Source organism: Myripristis murdjan, chromosome 15 (genome assembly GCF_902150065.1).
Source record: "Myripristis murdjan chromosome 15, fMyrMur1.1, whole genome shotgun sequence".
NCBI classification, from domain to species: Eukaryota; Metazoa; Chordata; class Actinopteri; order Holocentriformes; family Holocentridae; genus Myripristis; species Myripristis murdjan.
Genome location: NC_043994.1, coordinates 22823909 through 22845501, shown reverse-complemented (window position 1 = coordinate 22845501; position 21593 = coordinate 22823909). Strand labels below are relative to the sequence as shown.

The 21593-nt window shown below is 45.1% G+C and overlaps 1 protein-coding gene across 1 annotated transcript in view; it reads left to right on the top strand.

Annotated features, from left to right (window-relative positions):
• The first annotated feature begins 211 nt into the window (after positions 1-211).
• tacc2 (transforming, acidic coiled-coil containing protein 2) overlaps positions 212-21593 on the top strand; it is a 60697-nt gene continuing 39315 nt past the window's right edge. Inside the window, exons 1-2 of the mRNA XM_030070400.1 lie at positions 212-289; positions 11905-12149. Of these exons, the coding sequence (XP_029926260.1) occupies positions 245-289; positions 11905-12149 (290 nt within the window). The 5' untranslated portion in view covers positions 212-244. The remainder of the gene's footprint in view (positions 290-11904; positions 12150-21593) is intronic.

Here is a 21593-nt window from a genome sequence, read left to right as displayed (position 1 = left end):
ATATAACAATGGCTTGAAAATATATGTCACATGCAGGCGCATCCAGGGCAATGCAGGGGAGAGCATTTATTAGTCACTCACGCACACACTTGCACAGACACAGAGACAAACACACCCTCACTCTGTCGCTCCTGCAAAGACCTGCTTGCCTTTGCAATGCTGCGCCTGGCTGGTAACGATGCAGTTCTGCAGAAAGGTGCTTTGCCAACCGTGTAGCGCCAGAGTCACTTCGCCAGAGGAGGACATGGAATACAAGATGGGGAGCTGCATTGGAATTGCACGCAGCCAGGTAAAATGAGGCAAGAGAGCATGCTGAGCGCAAGCCGTCTGTGAGGCAGCATGGATGCATGGCACTGACAGAGAGGAGGATAACAGCGTAATGACACTGAGCAAGAAGAGATGGAATCAATAGATTTTTCTGGTCGAGGGCAGTGTGTCTATGGTCTATACTCAGGAAAAGGCAGGGAGAGAGTAGGTGTACTACAGTGTTGGAGGAGGGGCGACGTCAGCAGGGAAACGGAGCTGTGGAGATGGAGAGTAGAGGGGAAGAGGGAAGGAGGAGATGAAAATAAAAGCGGGAGGGTGACGCTGCCGGGTGTGCAGCATGAGATGGGAGAAGCAGGATCACAGTGAGGGGAAGGATGGGAGGACAGGGAGACAAGATGACAGATATCCTGGAGAGGATGGAAAGTGTAGATGGATTGAATGCATTGATGTGAATGCCTGAGAAACATGAAAACAATGAATGTGTGAAGCTGCTTCCTGGCAGAATGAGAGGATACGGACATCTCTCAGATATTGTGCTGGGAGGTCTGTCAGAAACACGGCTGAGCAAATCAGATATTTATAGAGATGATAATAAGCCTGCTGTCTTCACAGACTGAACACCCTGCTGAAGCCAGCTTGTGATGGACACAGATAAAAGAGCAACCAAAATTAGTCAGGATTTCAAACCAACCCTCTGTCTGCTAAATGAGGAAATGCTGTCTCTTGCTTGTATGGCTACTTTATTATATTTGCCACTGGTGGCTTTGTTACAGCAGACTGGGCTTGTCACCCAGTTGTAGTTAATATGGCAGAATGGTAGTTTATATGTATGTGAACATGATAAGTGGCCGGAAATGCTGCTGTGAAATGTTCACTGTGTCTGTGTGTGTGTGTGTCTGTTGTCACTGCTTCTTGCACATGGCTGCACCACCTGTTTCCTTCAAATATCTGTGTAGGTGGAATTAAAGGGGAAGGTGCAAGTCACTGTCACATCTAGAGAGGCAGTGAGGAAAGAAGTGTCCCAAAGAGGAAGGGTGAGGAGGCCGGATGAAGATTTAAAGGAAAGGCACAGCCTGTTACATCACCAACAAGGGAGCTGTAGCAAGTCACTGAGGGCTCCACAGGAGAGCTGACCCCTCAACCCTCTGTTCAACTTGCATGCTTGTTTGTTTACAGTGTTGCCTTAGAACTAGTGTCCCGTCCAGCTGACAGCCAGGCGTCCCGAGCCTGTCAGAGAAAGTCCCCCCACTGCACGCCCACCCTCAAACATGGCCTCCACAGCTCCAGTTCAGTCTGCACCCCCCACCCCTTCGGTCTTCACCCTACCTCTCTTCCTGTCCTGCGTCCACCTCACCGCCACCTATCACCCCCTTTGGCCCTCCGTCCTCTCACTCGGCACGCCGTACAAATATAGCAACAGAAAGACCGGGGCTCCTCAGAGGAGAGGAGAGAAACAAACACTGGCCTTGAGTCCTGCTGTAAACACAGACTGGAGGGTTGTTTAAAACGCAGAGGCAAACATTGTGGTTGGAACTAAACTGTGCCTGGTTTGTGGTGGTGAGTAGATTATGAACTGTGGGATTAGAATTCATTTGTTTGTTTATCTACCTATCTAATTTTGTTTGTGGTAAACCTTCACACAAAGGACATGGAGGTGAATAGCCGTCATGGTAGTCATTGTGAAGTTCGACATACTTAATATCTAGATGGTGTATCTTGATTAAGTGCAGTACTTTATGCTCCTATATACATTTGGCTTGACTTAGAATGATATCCCATATTAAAATTCAGTAAATAGTTGCAGTTGTCAGACATACTTGCAGTCACTGTGTGCCACAGTCACATAAACACACATGCACAAACAGACTGCCTGTGTAGCTGCAGTGTGACAGTGCAATATATTTAATATACACAGTGACAGGTGGCAGGACATGATTGAGAAGGACACGGTTTAGGAGACCCTCTATGTCCACCTGCTTCACTCAGGGAATATCACCATGCCGAATCTTTATAAAATGTATGAAGAACATATTATAAGCATGAAGAGCCTTGTTTTATTTGGTGGCTGCTTTTGGCAGAGTGACAGTGTTTTTTTTTTTTTTTTTTTTTTTTTTTTTTTTTTAAAGAAGTGTGTGGCTTCCTGTAAGGAGAGATGACCTTCAACTTACACTCATACATGATAGGCCTGTTAATAGACAAGACGACCAAGTTAAATATTAACTAATTTGTTTCCATGGCTGGAAGACATCTGCGGTGTTTTCCCAAATATTTTTTCCTTCAGACAGGAGGTTGTCATTTTGAAATCATCACCAGGCACAAAAGCAGATTGGATTTACTGGTAGATCTGAGTTTTTGCCAGTGGAGGTGTCAGATACAAGGCAGCAGGCCCTAACCTGATATATATACTGCAGGGCTGAGCAAAGACATGTGGTGTGATCATCCAAACCCACGAGTTTCAGAGATGGATGGCCAGGTGTTGAGTGATGGGCAGGCCACTGATGATGTGACAAGGGATCTGGCAGCATTCTTGAATCATATGATTTACCCCGGCGCTTTCTGTGCTGCCAATGTGCCCTGAACCGCTGCCTCCAGTTAAAGTGCAAACACATCCACCCACGCACAAACACGCCACAGAGGCTGAAATTACATCCCATTCACACAAATAGCATCGAGGCGGGCAGAGGAGGAGAGTTGCTCCATTACAGAATATGACAGAAGGAAAATGTATGGGTGAGAATACAAAATTGTTTATTTTTCTGTCTTTTTTTTTTTTTTATTCCCCTCACAAAATCATATCCATTTAAGTCAAACACTAGATCAGAGCTGCAACAGTTACTTGAATAATTACTTGTTGTCAACTTTTTAATTAATCACCAACTATTTTGATAACCGATTAATCATTTTGTGTCATTTTTAAAAAGAAAATGTAAAAAAAATTCTGATACCAGCTTCTAAAATGTGAATATTTTCTCATCTCTTTTGTCCTCTGTGACAGAAAACTGAATGTCTTTAACCCTCCTATTATGTTTGGGGTCAATTTGACCCCAATCAATGTTTAACGTCTCTAAATAAATGCTTAACATCATTTTTTTTGCTTCATATTTTATGACTTTTCCTAATTTAATGGATACTATCTTGTAATCATGAAATTCACATGATGATATGTTTTCAGTGTCCTGTACGCATTTTGTACGCATCGGTGGTGTTTGGGGTCAATTTGACCCCAGGCTGTTTTAGGTGTAAAAACACCATTTTACACACATTTGTTTTGGTTTTTTTCGATGATACTGAGGTCACTATAACATGCAATTTGATAATCTTCATAAAAGTTCCCTCTGCTTTAGGGCCCTAACCTAACATAACCATACCTGAAGTAGTACGGGAACCACTGACATGGGTGGATATGGGGGGAGATATTGGGGAGGGGAAAACATAATACCTACAAGAACTTCGATATTTCCCATGCTGTGAGGGTGGGGAAATATGGTTCCCACCAGGACATTGATAGTTCCCACTACATGGGGGAGGAGCAAACATATAGAAGCTTGCACAGCAGCCTTCTAAATCATTTCTCTTGTTGCTCTGTGTACTCTCACTTTATGCTCTCTCTCTCAGTTGAATATGAACACTAAGCAAAGGTTTTCTGCCAGTGAGGTTTTGTCACAGCTCTTTGACAGTGAAGTGACACAGAGGAGAATGTGCCTGAGACAGAGGATCATGTTGAGGAGGACCCTGGTTATAAGGCATCCTCTGATGAGAATGAAACCCTCAGTGTTGACCCTCCTGTTGTCTCTCAACCACCAGCAGACACGTTACCTTCCAAAAATGGAGAGGTATCATGGTCCCTCTCCCCACATGAACAACAGGGTAGACTCAGTGCTGCTAATGTCATCAAAATGGTTCCAGGGCCCAGCAGATACGCTGTCAGCCATGTCCAAGACATAAAATCAGCATTTGAGCTCTTTGTAACACCATAAGTTGGAAAGGATATACTTGTGATGACAAACTTAGAGGGGAGGTGTGTGTATGGGGACAGCTGGAAAGACTTGGATGTGACCCATTTGCAGGCCTACATTGGGTTACTCACTCAGAAGTTGTGTTTCTTTTTCCTGGGGTCAAATTGACCCCGAACATAAGGCATGTTACTATCCTTGATAATAGAAATTGATTTTCTTTCCAAATGTTACAAATAACAGAAATCTGTTCTTAGAAATATTATTAAGCCATTAAAACACCAAAAATATATTTCTTTCCAATTTTAGGTCAATCAGTGAGATTTTATGGTGATTTGCATATTTTTCCATAGTCGCGTAATAGGAAAACTGGATGTATAAGTGGGGGTGGGGGGGAGTTATGTTTTATTTAAAGGACTATTTAGGTAGTCAACAAAGAAACATAAAGTACCTGACACAAAAACTTTGGTAAAAATTTTAATTATAATAATTTTGTTGAGGTTTAAACTGCTGGGGTCAAATTGACCCCAAACATAAGGGGTGTTAGTAAAATTTGAACATAACAGGAGGGTTAATTGATTAATAGATGGTGCAGATCATCTTTGGTTGCAGCTCTTTATTAGATTGATGGCTCACATGCAGATAAACAACATGACGACTGCGCGTTTATCTTCGAATGACGTTTGCATGACGAATTTTGCAGAGCAGAAGACTAGAATAAAGTCTGACAGCATAGGACAGAGCAGAACTCTATTTATAAAGTCTTTTATATTCAGGTCAGTGCTTTCTGACTGAGCGCACACCCACCATACACTCCCCTGCAGTCACACACAACCTTTGTGTGAGGGCGGAGTGTTTACTGTTTAGCTGTGTGCAATATGTCTAGGTTCACATGACACTTAAGAAAGGTGCTTATCAGAGGGGATTCAATAGGAATGTATAGCCACACAGCACACATCGCTTCAGCTTGTTCTGTGTTTGTCATTCCACTTCGCCCTCTAAGGAAGCATCGTTTCAATACAAACATCAGTGCTGTCACATGAAAGCCTTGCGTATTTAAAAAGTCAGCTTTGTAAGAAATTTTAAAAAAGACATTTTTATATTTGCAGCTTGTGTTTTATTATGAGTTTTGAATGGGTTTCACGGGTCATACAAGGTTATGAGAGTTATCCCAGAGCGATATGACGTCATTTGTTTTCCCTGTTGTTGAAAGTTGATGCAGAAAGTTTTCCATGTATGTATAACTACGTAGTGATGTCCAAGAGAATTAGACAATCTCCTGGGTGATTTTGATAGTAGATCTAAAACACTAACTACAGCTCTCTAATAGATAAAGGCTGCTGGAAGCCCACAGACACCACAATCTGTTATCTACCACTAGAGGATTACCTCGTGGGATTACCCGGCCCCAGTCACTGTGTCAGTCTGCCACACTCAGTCGTCGCACAAACACACACTTGCACATGCACAGATGGCTGGGCTGCATGTATAGCTGTGTTTGGAGCCTGATGAGCTCATTTTGAAGATAAAGATGGTCATTTTGCTGGAGATGATACCATTTAGCTGAGGTCATTCAGGACCAGGGGAAGTCAGGTGACAAAGGCCTCGTAGCTCATCAGTGTTCAGTTTCCCCGGCGGGACTGTAAAGTGATCACTAAAACACTCTACCAGCACTAATGAGTAAAAATGGGGCTCTAAGCATGTGATAGTTATGATATGATTGGAGATGCTAGATTGTTTTCTGCCCTGCTCCGTTTTTTTTTTAAGCCTACATCAGGACAAGGAAAGCCTGCACTTTGGTTTGTGAGGGAGCCCTTGCATCACAGGTCCCTAATCTCAAAAACAACACACACACACACACAAACGCCAAACTCCCTCACTCCTTCCTCATACCAAAGACGTTAATCCTGTGGAGTAGGAATCTGTGACCACTGAGGGACCACAGCTCCACTCCACTTTGCTCTGTGTCTCTCTCATGGCCGGGAGCTGCTGTATCCTGATGGTCCTCCTGTGTTAGTGTCTTTCAGCCAGCTGATGTGACAGGCTGTTGGTTCGGGCCCTGTCGCCCCGCAGCTGACTGAGCCATGGGGAACGAGAGCAGCACAGCCGAGGCAGTGGTAAGGATGACCTCGCTGGTACTACATGGCTTGGGCAGTTACTCGCTGGCCCCATGCTGCTACATACTCTGGACTCCTCCATGCAGCCGAGGACTAACAAAACTAACGCTTCCACGCATGATTACTAACTGGACTTTTAGCCTCAGTGTGATCATGCTTATGGGATGTGAGTGCAGCTGTAGGCTTTACTGCACATTCCCACGCTTAACCGAGATTGTATCTGTCGAATCAACCTTCAGATGAAATGCCATGAGCTATTTAGGGATTTTCAAGATAAATATTATGGAGATGTTAATGCCATGGCTTTCTGAATATCGACCATAATTGTTTGAACTGCTGCAACCCTAACTTCCAAGCTTGGTTCCTTGCCAGAGTTGATGAAAGCCACTATATGTATACTGGTTTGCTACTTCTGCTACTTTCCTAATAAGCCCGTGTATGCCTGCACTATGCATGTAGCCCTGCAGCTGCAATGAACTTTTTTTTTTTTTTTTTTTTTAACTTTTATTGTTTAGGTGTAAATTCATAATATTTTTTATTGTGCTATTTTGAGGATAATGAATACAAAACAGACAGCTACAAAAATTTCACATTTCCACAGGTGACTGGAGCATTTCAAATGGGGAATTCAGGATTATCTTAATAGGATTAACATTAATGTTTTGGGGGGTTTTGTCTCATGATCTATAGAATCCGCAGAGCATGCACGCTGGACCTCATGCAGTCTGGTTGCAGAGAAGGATTTAACATTCTTGCTGCTTCAGAAACAACATTATGCTTTGTTTCCACTGTGCATGCACCTTAGTGCTATATAGGTTTCAACACTTGTGATATGCTGGTGAATGCTGCAATTCCCTATTACAGCCAGAAGAGGGCGCTACAGAAAATGTTGTTCTGTTTCCACCTCAAGAACATCAGAGTGACTCTGTGAAGGTAAAATGTGTGTTTGTGTGCGGGTATGTTTCCATGAACATAAGCTTGTGTTTGATTGTTACTTTGACATGCGCAAGACATGCACAAGAATGAAAAATAGTCTCTGCTGAGTCATTGTGCCTCAAATGCCTTTTATTGCTCTGGAAACAGGATAAAGATGAACATTAGTGGCATGTTGTGATCAGGCCTATTTTTTATTTTGGAAATCTATTTTTTTACGGAGAAATGAAAAAAAACTTATTAAAAAAAAAAAGCAACCAGGACAATGTTAGTTTTGTTGGGTGATCAGAAACTCAAGTAGGAACATCCTGATTTGATTTCAAAACTAATTAGGCGCTGGGAACACAAAGTGCACAGAAAGAGGAATGCGATGACGGATATGGATTTGTGGGCTTGTTGTCTAAGAGGCAGTCAAGTGGAAGGCTAGTTGCTCAAATGGGCAGGGGGGATGTGTTAATTAGGTGCTGGGGGGATAAAGGGACTGTCACATCCGTGTATACTGATAATGATGGTGTTGATGGCGCACAATAGCAACACTGCGAGGTCAGTGTGGGATAAGCAAAGGACTGTTTCAGTGGTGCAGGAGATTGGGTGCTTATGTGTGTGCGTGTGTGCGTGCATGCACACAGAGCCACAGCTTCTTAGAGTGTAACCTGATCCTCTCTTTGGGGGTCACTGCAGGTCGACCCTTGGCCTATTTCCCAGCATTCACCTGCAGAGAGACTATCAGAGTGCTGCCCTCAATCCAAGCAGCAAGAAGACACAGCAGGGAAAGAGAGAGGAGGAGGGAGCAGAGGTGGGGAGGGAAGGAAGAAAAGAGGAAAGGCAGAGAAAGGAGGAGGGGACAGAGAGGGTTGCATGGAAAGAGTTTACGGTAGGAGGGGGTGGAGAATTCTCAGCATTTCCCTATGGCCGGCCCAGGCAGCCAGTCACTCAGTCTCAGCAGCATTGTGTTTGTTAGTATAGTGTTTCTTCTGGGCTGTGCATGCACCGGCTCTACCTTGCCCCGCACAGAAAGGAGGCTCATGGAAATTTAACAGGGGGAGCAGCAGCAGCCACAGAGGAGACAGGAGAGGAGGACAGGACAGGACTGTGGAGAAGAGGAGAGATCAGAAGAGAAGGCGGCAGGGGGGGGGAGGAGGAAGTTAGCTGAGTCAGTAGGAGAGAGAGCGTCAGCAGCATGTGTTGCAGCATGTTTGTGTCGTCGTCTGCCCCCGTCAAAATACAGAGCCCTGCAGAGGCTGCCTGTGCAGTGAGCAAGGTAGAGGGGTAACAGAGGAGCTGCACTGCTGTAGAGTCACCTTCAGCACAGTGGAGCTCAGGCCTGCTGGGTAAGACAAACACCACAGAGACGGCTGAATGAAACTTGCAGCGTTTGTCTGTGAGCAAGCAAGTGTGTGAATGTGCGTGAGTGCATGACAGGGAGAGAGAGAGAGAGAGAGAGAGAGAGAGAGAGAGAGGAGAAAGAGGGGGGGCGGTTTTGTTCTGAAAAGCAGTTTGAATATTATGCGTAAAGATTGTATCTGCTGAATCTGTTGTACTTGTGTTTATGTTGGTGACTGAGTGGCCAAGTCAGGCCCTGCTCCTGCTTTAGAACAGCCATGTCTGTGTGTAAAATAGCCATGTGTACAGTATTAAAGTTTTTGGTAGCACATGGACATTGACAGTGAATTAACAGTGAGTGCTGGTTTGATTACCGACTCTTGGACGGGAACCAGTCTCCAGGCAACCTCAGCTTGCTTGCTGTTTTGTTCTTGTTGGTTAATTAATAACAGACTATGCTTTCCATGTGGGGGTCACACAGAGTGAAACCAAGGCTCTGCTTTTCCACCCCACTGATCTTGCAAATGGTTGTATGACGACCCAACTAATGACCTTTTTAAAAGGCCATTATTACGGCTAAGTGCTGGCCATAAACTTGGGCTTGCTTTGCAACCTGGAGCCATTCTTTGTCATTTATGTTTTGGCTTTTCTAAGCTTATATCTAGGAGGTTTAGCCTGTCATATGCATACAACATTCAATTTTCATTTTAGATTCTTGCACTAGTTGCTGGGCTTGCAAAGCAGAGTTAGTCATTTTTACAGCTGGTCTAACGCCTGGGTCTGAGGACAGGTGGCGAGCTCAGGCAGCAAACAGGAAACCCACACACATGTAGACACACGGTGATCTCATATGTGTGTACCTCTGCATGCATGACAATGTGTGAAAGAATGCAGACTTTTATCTGATTATATAACACTTACACAGAAGATCACTGACATCAGGAGACCTCCAGCGTTGCATGCTGCAGCCATTTGTGGGTTTTTAAAAACTTCTTGGCTTCCTCTCTGACATTCTTTAATGTTTTATGCCGTGTTATGGTTCTCCTGTTGCTAAATGTGTGGTCAGGTCTCCCTTCCAAATAGTATTGTTGATCATAGCATGATAAAGTTCAAATCATAAATTGAAATAATAGGCCTCTGAAGAGCATCCAGGTGGTTCAGTGGTTTGAGGCACATACCATGTACATGTAACACACTTGGTTTGAATCCAGGTCAGAATCTTATCCTGCCTTCTCTCACTGTCTTCTCTGTTTTTTTTTTTCTCAACTTTGGACTGTTTTGAAACCATTTTTTTGTTTCAGAAAAAATAGCCCACTATGGTGATACCTATACACATACAGATGAATAACTAAATGTAGAGGCAGGCTATATAACTGTCAAACTTTTCTGCAAGTGAGATTTTAATCAGCACTAGCAGCTGTTTTTACATGCGGGCATCATTGATGTGTGAGAAAGAGAAACCAAATCCTCCACGGGTGCTGTATGTGTCACACAGAAAAAGGCTCTTTGTAGTGGAAACACAGGTGACTCTCAGAGCCTCGTCACACACAGCGCCACTGTGTTGTTACACGTCTCCAGTGTCCAGTAACTAAACTGCTGAGGTGAAACTAGAGCAAGAGGCCTGAGAGGACATTTTGCAGTTCAAGACCCAGTGTGAATAACAACTGCATTTTTAAATGTTTTACTTCATTTATTTATTTATTTAAATATTTCGAACCTGCTACATGCACATTAGGCCATACTTACAGAGTAATTGGTATTGTTGATGATGTCATATATTATATGATTATTATATTTGAGTAATAATTGTAATATACTGGTTGTCTTCAAATTGGATTTTGTCGCGATAGAATAACAATGAATTAAGGGAAGGCAAGGGATTAGTAAAAAAAGCAATGGTAAAATCAAATTCTGTAAAAACCTGCCTGTAAAATGTGTTTTCATTGTGTCATTGTTTACTCATCATTGCCTCTTTCTCATGATTATCAGTTGTGCTTGTATGCAGCCTTGTGGTGTAATATTGGATCATAAATGATAAATGAATTGATTGAACTCTGAATCTCAGCCGGGCCTCTGATTGGACGGCGTTCTCACATGATCTCCCGCTGTATTTTCAGTCTGTGGAGACAAATAAACTCAAATCCTGATTTTCGTAAAGCAGGATCTCTGCATGTGCCAGAAATCCTGAATGTTGAGTCTGAAGTTTGGCTGTATTATGTGTGTGTGTGTGTGTGTGTGTGTGTGTGTGTGTGTGTGTGTGTATGCACCTGCACGCCATGGTTTATGTCTGAAGGCAGCTTGAGCGTAAACTGTTTGTCCTCTCCAAATGGAGGAGGTGTGTGTCAGGAAAACCCCGCATGGTGGGCTCAGACTGACGTGTTGTGAGTGGTGAAGGTAATGTCACTGCAACCCGATGCCACAGCCGTGTGTTGTGGTGGGTGGCTGTGGCTGGATCGCTCCTTCCGTCTGTCCGTCAGAGAAACAGAGAGGGAATCAGCGACACTTGGTCTAGACTTGGTCTATATACAGGAATAGTGCTTCTTCTCTGTCTGTCAGTAATGTCTGCCCATGTGATTTCAGTAAAGTCAGCTGAAGAGGGTATTTTTACCAAACTGGTATGCATCATTTTAGAATATGATCAAGCTTGTGTACATGCATATCACTCTATACTTTACCTTAATGATTTACTTGAGGAAAAATAAATGGCATGAAGCTTGAAAAGGTGCCCACTAATTATGCTTGTCATGGTCCAACTGGACTGACTTGTCTTTCTGTAACACTCACTTAATTGAGTTGCATTATGCCTCTGGCTAACTAGTTTCTAAGGTAATCTTAATGTCAGCTCCTTAATGCTGGATTTGATAAACGCGGAGACAGAGACACGCAGACAAACAGGAGATAACTTCTTATAACTTTCTGACAATACTAGTTGTAAAACGATCGAGAGCTTAGCCTAAACAAGCCGTCGCAGATCAGCAGCATGCTTTGAACTTGATACCATTAATTCTACGTTATATTGTTCTTTGATCCCTGCAGTCGTATAACCAGCGTTGGCTGAGTGACTAATGGTGAGATTGCTTGAGTGGAATGACTGACTCCTGACTTTGTCTGGCATGAATATATTTTAGGTTGTGCGTTACTATACAAAGTGCAGTTTAACACATGGGTGGAGGTGTTTGTTTGTGTTCTTAGGCTTTGAACATTAAATTAGTAGGTGTTCCCTTACAGCACCTGCAAAGCGCTCACCATTGTTTTAGTGTCCTCCCTCTTCAGCATGTGCTCCAACATGATTGCTCTTCGCTGCTCCACAGGCTGAAGCCCACGCGGAGAGTTTGACTCACAGGGAGAACGGAGCGGTGCTGACTGAACCCTCCACCGCCCAGCAGAGTCTGCTCTCTCAGCCTGTCCTCCCAGACGTCCCCGTCGTCACTGGAGTGGAGGAGAGCCGAGGAGGAGCTGAAGACCAGGAGGACAAAGAGGAGCTCGAGTTCCCCCATGACCTGCTGCCCAGTCTAGACTTCAGCAGTGAGCTCAACATCTGGGAGTCCTCACTGGGGTAGGCCTCTTCTTCTTATCGATGTGTTATTCATGCACACACACACACACACACACACACACACACACACACACACACACACACACACAAATAAATAAACACACCTCCAGATCACGTCATTTGTAATCTCCAGTTCCTCCGGTAAAGTTGAGGTAAATCTGATCTCTGATCTGTGATAGCAGGAAGAAGACAAGTTCTGGCTTGGCTTTTTGAGCGCTGTTACAATTCTGATGAAATGGCTGCTGTTTATGTTCTTTCTTTGCTTTCCCAGGAAATTCAGATTTGCACATGCTTAACTTGAGAAGGCACAACCAGCTGTAAGTCACTCTTGTGGCTGTGATAGAGAGGGTCAAGGGCTCTCAAACTTTTTTCATGTCAGGAATCCCCCATAATAGAGCAGATCCTCATTCGACTGTAGACCCTGTTTTGTTGTATTGAATATAATGTTAGAAGATACTGTACTGAGACTGTAAAGAGGTTACAGTGTAAAGAATGAAACTCGTGCTCATTATAATCATCCTTATGCATTTTCGCATTGCGCAAACTTCTAGTGAAATACTGCAATTCCTTCTTTGCACGGGATTCCCAGGAACTCCCCTCATACGCGGGCGATACAACAATGCCAAGGCAACTCCGTGTGCAGTGTTGTCAGCCAAAATTGTTTCCCAATAAGTCATCCAGTGATTTGTTGCCTTTGCAGCCATTGTTGCCAAGGTACAAGCTAATTTTAGAGCAAATTTGCATCATAAATTATGAAATCCACGTGTTAGTATCATTATGTTACATGTCATAACCTGCAGTGTGTCAGATTTGTGCAATGACTAAGCAGTAGTCACATCATATGTGGAGCTTTATGCTGTAGTAAAAATAGGAAGAAACAGATTCAGAAAAAGTCTTAAAATGTCTTATATTATTTAACTTGCCAAATGTCTTAAATATAAGTAAATCTATTGTTGCTTATTTTAAGTTTTCAGGTTTTAAAAATGTTTCATTCAGTTTCATTCATAAATATGTGCTAATTTCCCAGTCAGTGTGAAAGTTGAATTGGTGTTGATCGGTGTGTTTGTGTGTATGTATGTGTGTTAGCAGCACAGAGTCTAGCTCAGGTGAGGGGAAATGCGAGCAGGTGAACCCCCTGCTGGCTGGCCTGCAGCATCACATGGAAGTCAGTCGACCGCTGGTGGTTGTAGACAAAAGGTACCACATTGTGTGAGTTTGTGTGGCATTGTGGTAGACAGGATGATACCGAGCAAAGGCATGAAGCATGGAGTGGAAAAAAGACAGGATGACAGAATGCAGCTAGTTTATACTCCAGTGTGACGGATAAGTGTGTGAGCATTTTGCTGTGTGCTTTGCCAGACCGGTCCCGGGATGTGGTAGTTTATTTGGGTTTTTTTTGTGCTTGGGTGGATTATCTGGAGGTTGAGTTATGTTCTGCTACATGTGTTGCCTGGCACCCGCTGGTGCTTTTCATTAAGATTAACTGCACTGAGTGCTAAGGTTAATTGCACTAATATATCTAAGCACTGAATGTGTTTCTAATAACCTGAATCATCTTGAAGGACTGCAGTGATATAATACTGTCTAAGCCTGTCAACTGATGTGTGAAACTGCATGGATTTGAAAAAGGGGGTGGACGAAAATGATCAAACATGCCAAGTTAGATAAAAGTAAAAAAAATAACCCAAAACTACAGTTTATCTGTCTGGAAGACAAAAGCAGGACAAAAAGAGAGATTATGCACTGGAAGGCTAGGATGTGCCTGTTTTCTAGCTTCCACACTTTGCACAGTGCTCTGTCGGGGCTCCGAGAGCCTTAAAAAAGCAAAGCTGCCTTCTCCATCACACCCCAGGCCTATTTGACAGGCAACAGCTTGTTACATAGTACAGTCTTTTGCCAGATGCATGCCTTTAGTTCAGTCTGTTTTGCTGCTCAGCCCTGTAATAGGGAGTGCCAGCTGAATTAGGTACAGGGTTGGGCCGCAGCGGCCAGACTGTGAGGTGAGTGGGTGGCTTGTTGTCAGGGCAGAGGTTGTGTTGTCAAGGAAATGACAGAGCCAGCAAGGGGGGGGGGCATGTGACACTGTTATTAACCAATTACCATGCAGTGTATTGACGTTTTTTTCCACTGTCTCCTTTTGTGGTTAAACATGAATGATAAGTTTGAGCTAATGGTTTCATTTATTACATGAATAAATATAGACTTTGTCCTGTGCAGGGCGGTTTAGTTCAAGAGATCCAAGCTAAGAAATGATGGAGCAGGAGTGCAGCTTATCCTATCCGGTCTTAAATAAGAATAATGTTGGTTCTATGGGCTCACTGGGACTTAAAAACCAAAGTGCTCCCTCTGCATTGTACTGTACCTCTGACTAAGAACCTTGCAGTGACTCAGCAGTTACGGCTGAATGGCACAAAGCTAGACCAACCGTTGATGACATTTATTACATCATTACATCATCGCTTCTATCGCATTAATAAAGCCAGCTGTGTACTCTGCAGTGTGTGTCATAATACCCTGTCACTCATTTGATGTCTGATATGAGGAAATAATTACTTTGTGAGTTACGCAAGGAGTTGCCACTATGAGCTTGTATATGTGAGTTTATTTCCAGTCACATAAATGATTAGTGACTCCTTTTCCTTGTAATAAGGTTGTAATTATTTATATCCTATGTAACGGAGCTTGTTAATGTAGCAACTTAGAATCAGGATTGTTGTTATTATTAGTAATACTGCGCAAAGGATCACTGTAAAGAACATCCACAATGATATTAACGTTCATATATGGTTACTGCTGTTGGTGTTTTCTCTGAGGATTGCCTTGCAGTACACCAAGATAACAATAAAAACAGGAGAAACTAATTATGATTACTAGCTAGCCCCCTGGTTACCACAAGAGTTAGCATGGCAACCAATAAAGCACAGCACGACTTTACAAGGATTGTTAGAACAGTTGCAACACATCTTTAACCAATCAAATTACTTGGCTGAAACAACCCCTTGTATCTTTAACCCTTTGAGTATGATTGTAAAATGAAATAACCAGTTCAATATAAGCAATGGTGTTTGAATGCTGTCTTGCACATCCAGAAACACCAACGGAAGCTGAAATGTTATCGCATAGATGCTATTTAGTGTTACGCTTAAGTAAGCTGTGTTTTTGTGAGTGTGATTTTGCCTACTCTTTAATTAACTACCATATGCTTGGCAATGGCTGGGATTATTCCTGGATAAGGAATGTGCATCTTAAAACAGGCCTCCTCTGTGCAGCTGTGTGTACAAATTGCAGTGTGCATATGCAGTGTGCAGTGTCTGAGCATGGAGTTGGGTCTGCCCAGCTGACAGCAGAGCTGTGTGGCATCGTGGAATGAACAACTGTGTGTGCGTGCCAGTCCAGACTCTAACTGTGTCACCCTGCCCCGGTCTCAGGCCTCATGACAGCGACCCAGTTCCCACAGATGTCCAGGCTTCACTTCAGCCCAACGCCACGCCTATCTCTGGTGTCCCACCCTTGACCCTTCCTCCATCTGTACTCCTAGACCAGGAGCTCCAACAGGCTTTCCAGGAATGTGAGGAGCAAATGGCCTCACTGGGCATACTTCGTCCCTCCGAACCCACTAACACCACGCCTGAGGTGGAAAAGCAAAGTGGAGAAGTGATGGTTAATAAGTCCAATGAGTCATCACTGCTGCCTCCAATCGTAGTGCAGCCAGGACATAGCGACGGGGGCCATGGAAACAAGAGTACACATGGAAACAGTGAGGCAGCAAACAGTCTGAAGGATACAGTTGTGTTTAGTTTCAGGAATTACATACTGGGCACTGAGAATGGTGCCGCTGTAGCAGAGACAGAGAGCAAAGAAGAAACAAAAGAGAGCCAGGATAAATGTCCAGACATTAAGCCGTTAAAAGAAACTGTGATAGATGAGCAGAATGCAGCGCACACCTGCACACAATCAGAGGCAGTGACCGTTGCAGATTTATCTAAAGAGACCCCAAAGGATCTTGTGTTCAGTGATCAGAGAGAGACTTTGAGAGAGGACCATGTTGATTCTAATGCAGTCGTTGGGGAAACTGGCACTGCAGATTGTAATATCGTGACTAGGGAGAAAGGCACAGAGGAAGCCATAATAGAGATGGCAGACCTTAAGGAAGAAAGTGATCTTAATTTAAAGAAACAGACAGACTCCACCATTAAGATTCGTAAAGAGGAAATTAGAAAGGAAGTTGATTCGGGTAATGAAACATTAGAGTGCAGTACTCCTCATCTTAAAGACAGACATGAAATGCCGGAGACAGAGTCTGTTACGGAGATGCAAGTAGACAAACAAAATCAGGAGTTAAAGACGGAGACAGAGATTCATTCACAGACTGACCGGCAGGCTGGGCATGACAAAGAGTCAAAGAAAAAAGAAAAAAAGAGACAAAAGAAAAAGAAAAAGACAGATAAGAGTGTGGAGATGGGAGAGAAAGCACGGGCAGTCACACAACCTCAAAATGATACAGAGCCTGTGTCAGCTGTAAATGCCGCCATACACACAGAGGCTAATTCAGATTCAAAGGCAAAGGCAGAGCCTGTGTCACCGGCAGACACCCAGACAGTGATATATGGGGAACAGCCCGATAATGGTTTGGATTACCAGGAACAGCTGAGCCCCACGGGAGAGCCGTGCTCCAGCCCCCCAGTACAACCCCACCACAGCGGGCTGGATCATTTTACTGACTCGGCCTGTTCACCTGTGTCCAGCCAGGCTCTTTCACAGGGGCCCCAGCAGTCAGATAACTGCAACGATACAAATGCCCCGTGCAGCATGAGTCACGGCAAAGATGAAACCCCACACCGGAAGCAACATGCAACCAGAGGAGTCATTAACGACAACAGTACACCCATTACGTATTCCCAAACCACAGATATCAATCCAGTGACTCTCAGCGCTGCTTCAGGTGCTGCTGCTGATATGAGATCAGATGTGGAAACACAGGAGGCTATAGTTACCTCAGAAGCAGATATGCTCATGCTGGAGCAGCCGAGCCCACTCTCTCAGAGCCGAACTTGTGTAGGAGAGCAGAGCGTGGTGAGTGCCCTTGAAGAGGCTTTAGCCGTGGCTGCTGTGTTGCCATTGACAACACCCACGATGCCAGAATTGATAGAATGCACGGGAAAGGGAGAAAGCGAGAGGCGTGATTCACTGGTGAGAGTAGCTACTGTAGCAGTCGCAGAGAGCGTGAGAGGAAGAGAAGACATAGATTTGGGAGGAATAGAAAAGTGCCTGAGCTCTGCAGGAGGGGAGAGAGAGAAACTCCTGGACAGCGTCCCTCAGTTCCCATTAATCTGTTCACAGGAAAAATGCTCACTTGCATTCTCAGCCAAGGAGAGACAGGCTGCATCTGAGAAGAGCTGCAGCAGCAAAATGCCACACAACTCTGTCGACACTGAAGTGAAGGGACCGAGAGAGACAACCATTAGCACCACAAGCACAGAGACACTCTCTCCGGATAGGGAGGGGGAAATCGAAAAGGAGCCATTCCGGATTGAAGCCTGTGTCAGTTCTTCTCCGCTTGTGCTGCTCACTGGACCTGGCCGCCAGGAACAGAGCGCTGTGGGATTGGAGAGAGCAGGAGAGGGAGGAGGAGGAGGAGAGGCGGTGGGAGAGAGAGGAGGGCTGGCTAGAGAGCACAGTTTACTCAGCCAGCCAGAAGGCTCTGCTAGTGGGGTGTCATCAGCTGAGACTGAGACGTGTCCGCCCCCTGATGCTGCCGAGTCACAACTGAAGTCACAGAGCTGGAGTGAGCCGATTGCTACCATCACTGGGAGCATCTGCACTGAACAGGACCGCCTCGCTCACCCCAGCCAGGAGCAGCACAGAGCAGCTATTTCACCTCTCTCCACTCAGTCTGAACAAAGCTTCAGCAATGCAGAGGGAGTGTTGAGGGCTGATCTCAAAAAAAGTGTGATTTCAGAGGAAATACTGTTGTCAGGAGCTACTTGTGAAGAATCCTCGCTAACAAAGACGGAGAAAAAAAACAGCGATGTCTTCCTCTCTCTGATCTCACCTCATCCATTGACTCGATCACAGCAGAGCGCAGTGGAGGGCGTGAGCGACAATCAACAGGTCCAACTTGCAACAGGCGCCGGGACAGCCAAAACTGAAGCTGAGTTCCTCCAGCAGATCTGGGCCCAGAGCGATAGTGTTAGCCCTATTATGTCTGGAGCAGGTGTGTCTGTGTGTGAAAACATTGGAGGCAACAAGAGAGTTCACTTTGATGACACTGTGAAAAAAGAGGACAGTTCCTCTGCGGGTCTCAGGAAAACCTCAGCGCCGGCTATGGGCTGTGCCTCTTTGCCTCCATTGACTGTCCATGAGGATTTGCACCATCCTGTTGTGGAGGCCAGCTATATCTTCCAAGACTTCCTCGGCCTGAAGAAGCCAGAAACCCACCTGCAGGCAGCTCCTACCAAGGATGAACCAGCAATACAGAGCTCAGCTGACTCCCCTAAGACTTCCAGAGATGTCCAGTTGGACAAGAAAGGCATTGGGACAGGGGACACCAAGGGGACCCTAGATGGAGGTCAGTCAGGTAATGATGACGACTCAGAAGCAAACACTGTGGATGTACAATCAGTGAATGAGACCTGTGCAAATAAAAATATCACCGAGCAGCCACCTATATGTGCTACAGAGAAGAAAGAGACTGACTGTAAGGAAAGTTGTGACCTTTTGCATGCAGCTGAATGTGGAGGTGCCCTCTCTGAGCCTGATCATCTTAAAGCTCAATCTCAAAGCTCAACAGTGACAGAGCTGGGAGACGTGGAAAAAGATGATCCTGACACAAAAACATGTTTGCCACAAGGACCGGAGACAGAAAAGCCATGTGGAGACTCTAAAGGCTTAGTCGAGGCCGACGGGCCCCAGGAGTCACTTTTGACGGGTCATATTGCCGTTGTGGATCCCGTCATCGTTGAGGAAAAAGATGGTAACCAACGTTCTTTCTCCTCACCTGCTCCGCTGTTGGCTGATGATCTTCCTTGTAAGTCTTTAAGTGATATTTCCACTGAGTTGTCTGTTGAGCAGCTTTCTACTGACCTTGATGCTATAAATCCTGAAAGCATGACCCCGACCAGTGTGTCCTCTATGCAGATAAAGCCGAATTACTCCAGTGATCAGCCCTCAAGCCAATTAGATCAATCAACTCCTGATGGCCTAGTTATCATAAATCCCACGCAAGCTATGAAGGGGTCTACGTGTACAATGGCCTCTGCTGATCTGGCAAAGGATGAGTCAGTGATTTCAGAAGTGACAACCTCTGACCGGTCCTTTTCTGTTAGCGAGCAAAGTGTCAATAAACCCATCGTGGTGCTAAGGCCTCCCGGGCCAATGTTGAGTCACTTGGAGTTCATTAATGACTGTGACATCTTGCTTCCTGAGGAGACAGATAGCTGTGGTGCTGACAGTGACAGTATTACAATCTCAAGAGAGGTGGATGGTGACAAGAGGGGAGAAACGACACAGGCGTCTTTGACACAGGAAATGGAGCATGGTGATGTCGCTGCTAAAGTGAATGAGACTGACAAAATGCTGGAGGATAGAAAAGATCCCCCAGAGCCCATCGATAAACCTGTGAATAGTGTGGATATTAGTGCAGATACTCCACTGCAAGAAGAAAATCAGCCTCTCGGTTCATCAGTGACAGTGGATGGATCTGATAATGTAATTTCTTTATCTGAAACTAAACTGGAGCCTACATTATTGCCCATTGGCAGTAAACCTGCCAGTTATGATGCATCCGCTCAGGATAACCTCATAAATGTCAGCCCAGCGCTCAGCTCTGATATGCCTCCCAACGAGGCACATGATGAAATTACACAAGACAAACAAGACAACATGAGAGATAAACAGAAAATGGGAGGTCATGATTACGTGCCATGTGAAGAGGAAAAGGATCAAGAAGAGAAACAAATCGTGCATAAGCCAGAGGAAGCAGAGGCTAGCAAGCAGACAGGACACACAGACACAACATCACAAAAGACTAATGGGCCTGATAAAGAGGCAGAGGAGGAAATTGAAAACCTGCAGCCACTGCATAAACATAAAGTACAAAAGACTGAGTCACCAGGAGTGGACGTAAAGGAGGAAGGAGGAAAGAAAAGTGGGACTACTTTTGAAAAGGAGGCAAATACATTTTCCTCATCTCCGGACAGACCTGCAGGGGTATCTGAGGACACGCGAAATGGCGAGGCAGAGTCTGGCACCGAACCTCAGCCTGTTTCAGACCAGAGTCTGCACCAAACTCCGACGGCAACAGTGGAGTGCTGCTCTGACAGGGACACGGCACCAGATTGGAGTGTGGCTTCTAACCAATCACAGCCCACACCAGCTCCAAATTGTTTTGCTCAGCAACAAGAGCAACGGCAGCAGCAGCAGCTGGGATCCAGCCGTGCCCTGGATGTATTGTCAGGTGATTGTTTAAAGTGGAGTGAGGGGGGAGATAAGACTAACGGTCAAACGAGGCAGGCCCCGGCACCATTTCCAGGAGTCACAGGGGTAGCAAGGGGAGAGGATGACTCTGTTGGGACTTTATGTCAGTCAGAGGGCAGGGATGAGCTGACGGGTGATGACAGTGGTGGCAATGAACGAGCGACAGGTTCAGAGAAAGGCAAGGGAGAGGGAGCAAGTACCGTATCAGGGGGTAACAAAATTTATGTGCCTACTCACCTTGCCAATGATTTAAAAGGGCCCGGGATGGCCGCTGAGAGAGATGCCTTGGCTGCCTGCTCTCATATAAGTGAGAAAACACAGGGGGAGGGTGAAAATCAAAGCGCTGGTTTAGGGATAGCTGAGTCAGACCGTGAATTTATGTCAAATGCCAAGTTAGGCAGTGATGTGGGTGATACGGGTCAGGGAAAAAGCGTTCTGTCAGCAGCCTGTCAGGGCCAACATGGAAAACCTGAGGCCACAGAGAACACTGATGCTCCTGTTGATTCTGCATCACATGAACATGAGACTTCACCCCTGGCGTTTGCTGTTTCATCACAGGTCAGCATAGATAGGGGTGACATTCATACAGGGGATATACCTGTGGCAAAACAAGCCAGAGAAATTCAAGCCCAAATATCCAGCGCTGTGGCTGACGATGAGGGGCATCCAGGAACCGTGGAAAAGGAGTTCAGTTCTGCTGTTTTTGTGAAAGGCAACATTCGTGAAATCGAGGAGTGTGAAATTGAGGATGCAGTGCGTGAGCCTCTTGGGCTACAAAGCTCCAGTAAAACTGCAGCCATACAAAGCAGCACAGTAGCACAGACACCCATAAAAGGCCCTGTTGTGGAGGAGGTCACAAAGGAAGATAAAGCAGCTTTGGATGAAAAGAAAGAGAGCAGCCAGGGGAGGGGACAGAACGAGATGACATTGATAAACAATGAGACAGAGACAAAACAGGGACTCATAAAT